The 11713-nt window shown below is 47.5% G+C and overlaps 1 protein-coding gene across 2 annotated transcripts in view; it reads left to right on the plus strand.

Moving 5' to 3' along the window:
• Positions 1-11024, plus strand: part of Glg1 (golgi glycoprotein 1) — a 110887-nt gene extending 99863 nt beyond the window's left edge. The window contains exons 21-27 of one of the 2 annotated variants that reach the window (XM_021169326.3): positions 740-882; positions 1052-1153; positions 2155-2262; positions 3254-3374; positions 4555-4661; positions 6360-6523; positions 9470-11024. In XM_021169326.3, the coding sequence (XP_021024985.1) occupies positions 740-882; positions 1052-1153; positions 2155-2262; positions 3254-3374; positions 4555-4661; positions 6360-6523; positions 9470-9593 (869 nt within the window). In that variant the 3' untranslated portion in view covers positions 9594-11024. Of the gene's footprint in view, positions 1-739; positions 883-1051; positions 1154-2154; positions 2263-3253; positions 3375-4554; positions 4662-6359; positions 9029-9469 lie in introns of those variants that run through there. The other variant, XM_085843568.1, reaches the window with a different exon arrangement.
• Positions 11025-11713: the final 689 nt, after the last annotated feature.

Below are 11713 nucleotides of genomic sequence, written 5' to 3' on the forward strand. Positions count from 1 at the left end.
TTGCTTGGGAAACCTTGTACCTTAGTGGACAAAAAGTGTTAGATATTTCTTTCAAAATTATCTATTACAGACAAGGTTTCTGCTGTCCAAATGATATCGTTTGTTTTTAAATATTGGAGCACAGATCCCTGCAGAGCTGCTGCAGAGGTGCAGGGTTCCTGAGAAGTAGTCAAGTGCCCTGAGCTGAGTCACATTGCTGATGTTGGTGACAATAGGTGTGGTAACAGACACATTTAATCCCAGCACATGAAAGACTGAGGCAGGAGGATTGTCAAGTTCATGCCTGCTGTCATACCTTCCCCTATGAAGAGATGTGTTCCTTGAACTGCAGGAAGTCCGTCCCTTCTTAAAAACAACAGCAATCCTGGCCTGATATCTCATCTGCTGTTAACTAACTTAACAAATCGGCATTTATGTTCGTGACTATTGACATAATATGCCCCTGTGACCCCCACCCCCACCCCTCTTTTGGTTTTTTGAGACAAGGTTTCTTTGTAATTCTAGCTGTCTTGGAACTCACACTGTAGACCAGACTAGCTCAGACTCACAGAGATCCAATTGCTTCTGCCTCCTGAGTGCTGGGATTAAAGGCTTACACCACCACCTCCCTCTATGCTAATATGCACCCCAGCTAGTTGCACCCCAACTAATATGCCCCCTTTGAAAGATGAATTTCCAAGAATTTGTGAAAATCTACAGGTGAACCATTTTCTCCTATACTAACATGTTTTTATTCTAGATTACCGCTTAAACCCTGTGCTAAGGAAGGCCTGCAAAGCTGACATTCCTAAGTTCTGTCACGGCATCCTGACCAAGGCCAAGGATGATTCAGAGCTAGAAGGCCAAGTTATCTCATGCCTCAAGCTGAGATATGCTGACCAGGTACGCTGGCCAGGCTCTATAGAGCTGTGTTGATGCGCATTTTTCCATGGACATCACTAGCGTACTCCTGTTGTCATTTTTATGCCTTCCCCAAAATGGGGTGTGAGGGCTCAGGTAAAAATGGGCTGCTCTCAGGTGCGCTGATTTGGTCTCCCTTTGTCATCTCCAGCGCCTGTCTTCAGACTGTGAGGACCAGATCCGTATCATCATCCAGGAGTCTGCTCTGGATTACCGCCTGGACCCTCAGCTCCAGCTGCACTGCTCAGATGAGGTAGGCTATGCATGCAAAGGAGGGCTTCCCCCAAGAGGTGACAGAAGAAAGTTCTATACCGTATACTCTTCCTAACTCGGGGTTACCTACAGGCCTGTCTTGCAGGTAAGACTCCAAGTTCTACATAGCACTGAGCCAGACTTGGCGTTAGTTTGTTACACTGCAGTGCTGCTTCCACGCTCCTCTACTATTGAATAAGAATATTATTCTTTTATAATTGCTTTTCCATGCACTGTGAGCCTCCCTGATTATTCTGGATAGCCATTCAGAACCCATCAAGTCTTACCAGAAAAATAAGAGTGCTCTCTAATGCCTCTAACTGCCTGTCCTTGGAAATCATTTGTCTACTCTGCTAGAAAAGGCCACCTGAGGAGCCCTGTTTAGATTGCTCTTAAAACTATCTAAAGAAGCCAGGCGTGGTGGCGCACGCCTTTAATCCCAGGACTCGGGAGGCAGAGGCAGGCGGATTTCTGAGTTCGAGGCCAGCCTGGTCTACAAAGTGAGTTCCAGGACAGCCAGAGCTATACAGAAAAACCCTGTCTCAAAAAACCAAAAAAAAAAAAAAAAAAAAAAAAATGGTTTACTCTCTTTTCTGAAGATCCTGTTTGGAAAGTCCATGACATGCAACACATGTCAAGTTGACCTTCCTTCTGTGGAATCACAGAGGAAAATGTAACTCATTTTCAGAATTGACAGTGAACTTTGAAAGGAGAACAGAGCTTGGGCGTCCGGCATCAAGTGCAGGTGTGGGGAGGGCACCGTCCACTGGGAAGCTGTTAAGCTGCCCCTTGGGTGCATGTTTGGGAGAATCGACATGGTTATCTTCAGAAGCCCGGGTTTCTAAAGACAGTGGCATTGTCTCTTAGCTGTCCCCGAGAAGCAGGCCCACTCAGAGTCAGCAACAGGCACTATGTTTTCAGGGCTGGTTAGACAGGGTCGGTCTTCTCCGGAAGCCGGTTATTCCTCTTTAGGATAGCCCTGTTTTCTCGTTTCCTGAGTAGATTGCCAATCTATGTGCTGAAGAAGCAGCAGCCCAGGAGCAAACAGGCCAAGTGGAAGAGTGCCTGAAAGTCAACCTGCTCAAGATCAAGACAGAGCTGTGTAAAAAGGTAGCCACCCTCATCGTGCCTCATCTCTTGCCTCCTATTCTCTTTGCCTTTTAATTCTACTACATTATTTATTGGAAGAGAGACATAGAATAAGGTTTGGAAAGAAATAACAGAATAGAATGCTGGGTAAAAAGGCTTATATTTTGTATTGGATACTTTTTTTTTTTTTTTAATGAGACAAAGGTTTTTCTGTGTATCTCTGGCTGACTTGAAATGCTCTTTTTAGAGCAGGCTGGCCTCAAACTCTGAGATCCACCTGCCCCAGCCTCCCTAGTACTGGAACTAAAGGCTTGCGCCACCACAGCCAGCTTGAATTTGGTTTTCAACCAGCTCCTACCTTTCTTCAAAATGTGGACTCAAAACATATTCAACACAGCTTTTATAAAATATACCCTTACTTGATTGAATAATTAAGTCTGTTTAAACGGTATGTGTATGTGCTAATCTGCATATGTGCCCATAAGTCCCTGGTGCCCAAGGAAGCCAGAGGTATTGGATGTTGTAGGTGCTGGAACCAAACTCAGGTCCCCTGGGAGAGCAGCAAGTGCTTTTAACCACTGCGCCATGTCTCCAGCCTCCTTATTGAAAAATAGAACTCAAAAGGATAAACTTACAGGCTGTGTATATTAAAGTTCTCAATTTAATATTTGAGTTTCACATTGTTCAGGTTTTCAAAAGTAACAGACTATATCAATAAAATACTAACGTATACATACTTTAATGTGGCATGCCAGAATGCCAAGAACCCTGCCTGATGATCCAGCCTGTGCATACTCTCCTGGATTCCTCAGAGGGAGTTAGCAAATTAAACCAGATGCCAAAAGTCTACATTCTGTGCACACTGAATCATATGACCACCCCTAGCCCAGAATAGTTTCTGGTTCACCTTCACTTTTGGCTTGTTTGCTTGCATGTTCTGTAGAATATTACAACAGCAGATTGGATACCTTTGTTATACAAAGCTCTCTCCACAATGAACTTCCCTTTTCAGGAAGTGTTGAACATGTTGAAGGAAAGCAAAGCAGACATCTTTGTGGACCCCGTTCTCCACACAGCTTGTGCCTTGGACATTAAACACCACTGTGCAGCCATCACCCCTGGCCGCGGGCGTCGTGAGTAATGTTTGTCCAGTCTGCCCCCGTCTGAACTTCCTTGGGTGGAACAAAAGCTACCTTTGAGTTACCAGTTGCAGCTACTGTGTTCTGTGGCTATTATCCAGTCATATACAGCATCTCTGTATGTCTGTTCGATGATAAAGCTAGGGTTTGTGGTGTTAGGTATGGAAACAATTGTGCAGGTTTGAACTGACCAGAGCCAGAGATTTCGTGAAAAAATAAATTTGAGATAATCAATAATTCAGGTACAGCTAGGCATAGTGGTGCACACCTTTAATCCCGGCACTTAGTGGCAGAGAGAGGCAGATCTCTTTGAGTTCAAGGCCAACATGGTCTATATAGAGAGTTCCTGGAAAGCCAGAGCGACATAAGAACTCTGTCTTCCAAATAAAGTTCAATCACCATTCTGCTCTCTTTTCCCCTTCCCCATGCTGAGCATCCCAGGGGCCATAAAGTCACCGTGGCAGCTCCCCAGTGTCTGGAACTCAGGTGACACACAGCTTGTTTCTGAGCCAGGGACACCCAGCGAAAATGGAAGGTGTTTAGAGACCTTGAGCAGCTGAGACTGCTCACCTGTGGGATTTTTTTTTTTAATTAGGTATTTATTTAATCTATATTTCCAATGCTATCCCAAAAGTCCCCCACACGCTCCCCCACGCACTCCCCCAAACACCCACTCCCACAGGCCCTGGCGTTCCCCTGTACTGAGGCATATAAAGGCATATAAAGTTTGCATGGCCAAGGGGCCTCTCTTTCCACTGATGGCCGACTAGGCCATTTTCTGATACATACGCAGCTAGAGACACAAGCTGGGGGGGGGGGGGTAATGGTTAGTTCATGTTGTTGTTCCACCTATAGGGTTGCAGATCCCTTTAGCTCCTTGGTTAACTTTCTCTAGCTCCTCCATTGGGGGCCATGTGATCCATCCAATAGCTGACTTTGAGCATCCACTTACGTGTTTGTTAGGCCCCAGCATAGTCTCACAAGAGACAGCTTTATCTGGGTCCTTTCAGCAAAATCTTGCTAGCACCTGTGGGATCTTGGTAAAGGTTTTTAGAGAGAATTTGACTCTGTTAGTCCTAAGGAGCTGAGTTCTCAGATGCTTGGGAATCTTCTCCCAGATTTTATAGAATTCTTTCTGTGCAGTTGCAAACTTCTTACTCATTTGCTTCCACAGAGATGTCCTGCCTGATGGAGGCCCTGGAAGATAAGCGAGTGAGGTTGCAGCCAGAGTGCAAAAAGCGCCTCAATGACCGGATTGAGATGTGGAGTTACGCAGCCAAGGTAAAGACCAAGAGAGTTTCTGACATGTCAGCCTCTTCTGCCAGTTTTTAATCTCTGTGGCATATGTCATTGGTGTTATCTTGACTAGAAATTGAGCAGTAGGTATATTCCAAAAATCAGGCCAGGCGTGGTGGTGTACATGCCCAAATCTGTGAGTTCCAGGCCAGCCAGGCCTATGTATCCTGTCTCAAAAGAAAAAAAAAAATATTGTTTCTAAATCTGGACTATTTATGAACCCTGAAATACCATCTCCCTCACCACAGACTAAGTCTACAAAGCATGTCTCAGTTTCCCAGACTCCAATACTGAAAGGTTATCTTCTATCATGACTGTCAGCCATCCCTTCACTCCTCCTGAGAGAAGACGACCCATGTGAAGCCCCAGGTTATGTGGAACGGCCGACACCAGGCCATCTCCCCATGCTGTTGTCTTCCTCTCCTTTGAGCTCCTTAGATTGGCTGAGTGACGCAGAGTCACTCACTGATTATTGTATGCAAGCAAATCTCATTAATCGCACCCTCCCTACGCTGCTCATTCATATATATCATGAACATAGGAGGCACTCAGGTTTCCCTTTACCACGCTTCTGGAATGGTACCCAAAAGAACAGTTTTATGTGCAGTTAGGATCTACCACATGACTCATTGGTGGAAACAGTGGGAATTGAGGATAAAAACAGTTAAACTCTAAATGTCCAAGATTGGTGTATGTTAAAGTGCAGTCTGTCATTCTAGGTGATGATTATACAACGTTTTTGATGTGGAGATACTTACAGTGTGGTAGTTAGTAAGTAAAGTCAAAATAAGAGACTTGATAGAGACCAGCCAGAGTGTGGTGCATGGCTGTAATCCCCGTGCTTGGAGGGTAAGGCGAGTGCATCACAGGTCTGCGGCCAGCGTGCACTGCAGCCAGCCTGCAGGACTTTCGTCTAATAGCAACAAGGATGTCAAAATGACACTTCATAGCCACAAGGAAAAGAGAAGAAAAGAAAAACATAAAACATGGTCTCAGCCTTTCAGGGTCCTGTCCACAGCACCAGGAGCTGCTGGTGCGTCAACGGCACTTGAGGATGATGGCACCTCCTGGTGTCTTCCTCCATCTCAGTTTGTTCAGGGGAAACCTGCAGTTTATGATCCAGAAAGAGTGTTACAGCTGTGTTGATTTCCCTTCTCTCTCCCCATGAACTAAAAGCTATGAATTAGGATGTACATGATGGCTGAGTGGGTAAACACCTGAAGACCAGAGGCCGATCCCTGGAACCTAGTCAGAAGCAGGAGTAAACTGACCCCACAGCGTGGTCCTCTGACTTCCGCAGGTTGTCACAGCCTGTGTGCACTCACATACTCACATCTTACACATACAAGCACATGCACAGAGCAAGAATAGCAATAATAATTAAAAAAGAAAAGGTCAGGTCTTATGCTGTGTGTCATTAATTCCAGCACTCAGGAGTCAGAAGCAGGTAGACCTTTGAGTTAAACACCAGACTGAGCTACATAGTGAATTCCAGGCAGCCAGAACTACATAAAGAGACTCCATCTCAAAAAAACAAAGTATTTTTTAAAATTAAAAAGATTTCTAATTTAAACTAAAGGAAAAAAGATAGTTGAACTAGTAGGTATCCAAAGGACAAGTTAGACATGGCCCTGCCACCCACCCAGCTTACCCTCAGAGGATCATATTGCTGTCTCCTTTCAGGTGGCTCCAGCAGATGGCTTCTCTGATCTTGCCATGCAAGTGATGACATCTCCCTCAAAGAACTACATCCTGTCTGTGATCAGCGGGAGCATCTGCATTCTCTTCCTGATTGGCCTCATGTGTGGACGGATCACCAAGAGAGTGACACGAGAGCTGAAGGACAGGTAGAGCTGCAGGCCTGGGCCCGCCTGTACAGCCGTCCTGTATAGTGTACCCTCTCACTGCGCCCTCTAACGGTGACACTGACACCCACAGTAGAGCAGCATCAGGTGCCCACTGCATCTTCCCATCCAGACTTGGCCATGTCCTCGGTGTCCTCTTCCTCCTCCTCCCAGCTGCCCTTGCAGCGTCGGCAGCTGGCTGCTTTGGTGGTAGCTTTTGTTGGCGAAGGTTTACCTGCCTGTAGACAATTTTGTCATACCTACAGAACTGCTGGTACTTCCAGAACCGACTCACCTGACCTGCAACTCAAATTTTTTTAAAAAACAAAACAAAAGACAAAAAAATTTTAAAAAGGAAAAAGTGTATATAGTAGAACTTCTCCTTCAGTCTTGACAGTAGGATTATTCTTTCATGTAAATGCAGCAGGTGTCAGCAGGACTTGGAGGAGAGATGCATATCCCGTGCCTGATCATTGAGATGTCTGTTTCCTCTCCCAGAAGCAATTTTGGGCCACATCAAGGCAGGGACTTCAGCAAGTAGTGGGGACACTAAGCAGCCTGCTCTAGGGCCTGTTTGCTTCTACTGCAGTGTGATGCCTTCTATCCTCTGCCCCAGACGAGCCACTGCGACCCACAGTCTCATAGCAACAGGCATTTCTGTGATCGCCCACGTCAGTGCAGGTGTGAGCCTCTTTGTGTCAGTGGAAGCAGACTAGGGAGGGAGCAGAGTCTGAAGCAGGCCTAGGTGCACAGCCAGCAGGGGCCCAGCCATCATCTTCCTCCAAGATGGGATAGAGCTGCCTCTTCTTGATGAACCCTGATAAATGTGGGGTTCCCTGGAAGTCCTCTACCTCAACAAGAAGTAGCTACTAAGTTGGGGTGTAGGGCTTCTAAGATGAGGGTGGGGGTGGCAGGGCAGGAAGGAACAGGTGTAGGACTCGCTTCACTTAGTTTGCTGAACAATAGTACAGGCCAGAAGAGATGGCTTCTGAAGATTTAGCGTGGTCTCGGGTGCGTGGCTGGCACTGAAGCCTGACTTTCTGTGCATGCCAGGCAGACTTCCTGACTGACAGGCAGACTTCCTGACCGACAAGCTCCTTTGTGCCTCTAAATGAAGGGATGTGGAAAGTGATTGCATTAAAAGATGGAGGATTTTCTTCGTTCTTTTTTCCCCCCTTTCTGTTCATTTGCTGCGTGTACCCACTCCAGTAGGCACTGGCTCAGTGTTACATTTTGGTGATCTAACAGCCTTCCATAATCTGAGCTTTACAGGAGCAGGATCCCCAGCCATCTTCCCTCACCCCTCCAGTGTGAAGATGACAGGGCCAGAGCAGAGGAGGGAGGAGCCCAGGCACTGCAGTTCCCCTTGGGCGAGATTGGGCCGTGGTGTCACAGTGGCTGTACAGAGGGTGGCATGTACAGTAGGAGATATATTTATATAATATATATTTTATTAACCTGTTAGATGTCCACAGAGTATTATAAATCATGTGCCTAGAACTGTCCACACAGACCCAGGCCCCCTCGGTGCCGCCCTGCTCCTGCCTCCTATGTGCACCTACAGCTGCTGCCGCACTGGAGCCATGTGTCTTCCTGAGATGCATTCTGTGCAGGCTCTGTCAATTGCTCCAAATCACTCCGTGTCTCACCTGACTGACATTCATTTGAATACTGTGGTTTTCTTTTCTGCTGCCTTTTCTGGTGGCAGTGCGTTCCAGGGCCAGCAGTGTCTCCCCTGCATAAGGTAATAGAAGTCACCAGGGGAAAGCTTGCCAAGCTTCCTGGGCTCCTGCTTACTGCTTTTAGAGTCTTCCTGATTCTCAGCAGCTGTCCTGGGATTCTTGAGTTTGATGAGACTTAAAACTCCTGCTCTGTAAGCAGCCTTCTCCACTGCTAGCTGACTGCGCCAATCTAAAGGTCCCTCCCTCCCCCGAGAGTCGCCGTGTCACATTGACTGTTAGACTGGGGTAGAATCCTAGCTCTGATCCTGTGGCCTCCCTTCTGGTATGTGCTTAGCACCCTTATGATGTGTGTCTCAGCACTGACAGGAACCTACACTGCCTGCAGCAGACTTGGAGGTTTGGAGGGTTTGGTGAATTTGATTCTTAAACTATTTGCCATTAGAAATGGTCAGAATAGAAAAAAATAGCTACTAGTGTCTTAAATTGCTTAGTACAAGGAAGTGACCATATTCCTTGGAGTAGTTCTTATGACTTGATGGTCCTAGGTCTGGTCTTAAGCAGGTTTTTCTAGGCTATGTCTAGGGGCCCAGTGCTGTCTATTCTGTAGCTCATTGGGCTTAGTAGGATGGGCTCTGTGCCCTCATAAATCAGTCATGGGTATAAATTAGATAGGCGTGAACTTGCCAAGAACCCCAACCTGGCCGGGCAGTGGTGGTGCACGCCTTTAATCCCAGCACTTGGGATGCAGAAGCAGGCGAATTTCTGAGTTCAAGACCAGCCAGGGCTACAGAGAAACCCTGTCTTGAAAAGCCAAAAAAAAAAAGAACACTGACCTATAGTGCGAGCCAAAGTCTGAGCCTTGCCCTTCACTGTTCTGCTTTCATTGCCTAAGAATAGCAGTTAGGAGGGTGTAGGCCAAGGCTCAGGCACTGCTAAGTCACTGTGGGCTAGCTTGCCAGCTCATGCCAGTGTCTTGGGGACCATTGGTGGTAGGTACACTTCCCTTTGGTATTTCAAAAAGCCGGGGCCTCGGCCTGGGCCAGGGCCAGGGCATCTGTGGACCAGGTCAGAAATCTGTCAGTGAGCCAAGAACCAGACAAACTAAACTTCTTTTCTGATGGGGCTGCTTCTAGTGAAGGGACTCCAGGAGCAAGACATTTCTCTTAACCCGGTCCCTGGACTTGACTGTTGTCCCTGCTCTCGGGGGGGGGGGGGGGGTCTTTTAGCAGTCTGACCCTGGGAAAGCCTTAACCCTCTGCATTCCCAGAGAACTTCTGGCCACCATTTCCAGTCCTGGTTCTGTGGATCAAGCCAGCTTGCTGAGCCATGCATCCTTAATAGGTAAGAACACTCCAGAGCCACTGATGAGGTGGCATTTAGTGATCAGGTGATAACAAAAGAGTTCAGTACAGGTACCATGACTGCCATCTCCTGTTCTTAGATAGGAGCATGCAGTCCACTGTCGCAGACGAGTTGGCAGAAAGTTATCCAACTTTTTATGTCTTCCTGTTGAAATCAGCTGATGGAAGATGCCCTGTTTGCCAGACACTAGGACGAGGGTGGAGTTGTGTGATTATGTCCTTGGCCTTCCTAGAGAGCATCCACTCTTGTGCATCAGTGTGACTTCCAGAACCCCAGTCTCCCTTAGAAGCTATGGTACCGTTTCTGGACTTTCTGGAAAGAAACCTCCCTTCCATTCTTTTTTTTTCCCCTGCCCCAAAACAAAACAAGCTTTTTCCACTTGCCCCCAGTTCAGTATCTCAGAAGTCAACCAGCCCAGTCTGGCGACCTGCAGCCCGAGGCAGGGCCAGAGAACCAAAAGAAGATGTGGCTTTTTGAATCCCATGCTTCTTGGAAGTTTGTGTTTCTTCTTGTGAGTGTGAAAATTCAACAAAGCTCCGAACACCCTCTTGAGTTTTTTGCTCTTTGGGCACACTTAGTAGTTCTGAAGAGGTGACCTTCAGGGCCCAGGTCTCCTGACCCATCTCTGCCCCACTTGGCTTCAGTTCCCAAGGGGCTGTACCTGACCTCTCGCCTCCCCTTCCCTCCAGGTAGCTTTGGTTTGCCATCTGTCTAGCTCCACTTCTCCCTGGCCTCTCCACTACAGAGGCCTGGATCACCTGTTATGGTAACCAAGTCTAAAGCCAAATTTCCCTTCTTGCTACCCAGACCTCAAACAACAGTGAGTTGTAAGCAACCAAGATTAAACCTCAGGGTGACACACTCCCCTGAGCAGACAGTGAGACTGCTGTGCGGGCTTAGAGGCTGCTTGTCACCCAGAACATAAAGATACGGTTGTCTGTGCAGACAGGTGGTGACAAGGGGTATTCTCTGACATCTTCACCTGGGCAGTGAGCACCAGGCACTGGAGAGCTTCCTAGGCGAGGAGGTGTGCAGACAGACCGTGTCTCTATGTCATGTTTCACCCAGCCCACACTGACATGAGAACCTCAGAGCATGGGGTCCTTACTGGAACAGATCCCAGGTCACTTGGCAGCACTGTGGCGGCAGAGCGCTTCCTGACGGCTACTCCCAGCAAGCAGGTCAGCGGTGGTGGAAAGGCAGAGCGCACAGCATGCTGTGCAGGGTCTTGGGCCTCTAACCTGTCTTTGCTTTTCGTTTTGTTTTTTGAAAGAAAAGTACAATTAACAAACCTCTTTTGTAAATGGATTTCCTTTCTATGTATAAATCCCCTGCAGTTCCTTGTTTTTACATGTTCATGCTGTGTAATTTTGAGGTGTTACTGAGATTCTGAACATAATGTGCATTTTTTTCTGTACAGATGAAATGGGAGAATTTAATAAAGAGTTTGCAGGTTTGTATTTGTCGAATATTCTCTGTAATAAGTGGAGGGAATCTCTTACCCTGGCAAGTTTATAAGTTTATAGAGCTGTGAGCCAACTTACACACAGGCCTTGCCGACGGGGTCCTGGGATCCTGGCTTTTTGGGGCCCAGCAAGGTGAGACTTCAGGATTTGGAAGGGGAGCCTGCAACCCCTCTACAGGGATCTGCAGCAAGTTGGGAGGTACATCACATCGTGGGTTTCTTGAGAGGCACTGCTTTTTCCTGAATTACTCATTCTTCCCATGTGTGTAAGGCTCTGTCCTGGAGAGGGCACAGGCGTGCCTCCTCTCCTGGGTATCCCACACATGGCTAGCATGGCCCTGCAGCTGCTGCCCGACTCAACCGTTGTCATTACCTTCATCAACCCCCTCTCTCTCCACTGGCCTAGCCAGCCATGGTCCCTGGATGTGCTTCCTGGGTCCTCACCTCTGACTCTCCTGTTCTCCTCAGAGCATCTAAGTATTCAGCATCAACAGCCTAAGGAGTGTATCTGGTAGCAGGCAACTCTAGCATAACTGTGTCTGTGTGTCACTTGATGGTTGTATGGAAGCAGTAGGCTGGGCCCAGGGCCTCTCCTCAAACCTGCTTCTGTTCAGGTCATCAGCTGTCACTGGAGCCGAGGGGCTAAGAAAAGACAAGGGTGACAGAGGAAAGGCTGAGGGACTT

This window comes from Mus caroli, unplaced genomic scaffold (genome assembly GCF_978045245.1).
Source record: "Mus caroli unplaced genomic scaffold, Mus_caroli_1 scaffold_10, whole genome shotgun sequence".
NCBI lineage: Eukaryota > Metazoa > Chordata > Mammalia > Rodentia > Muridae > Mus > Mus caroli.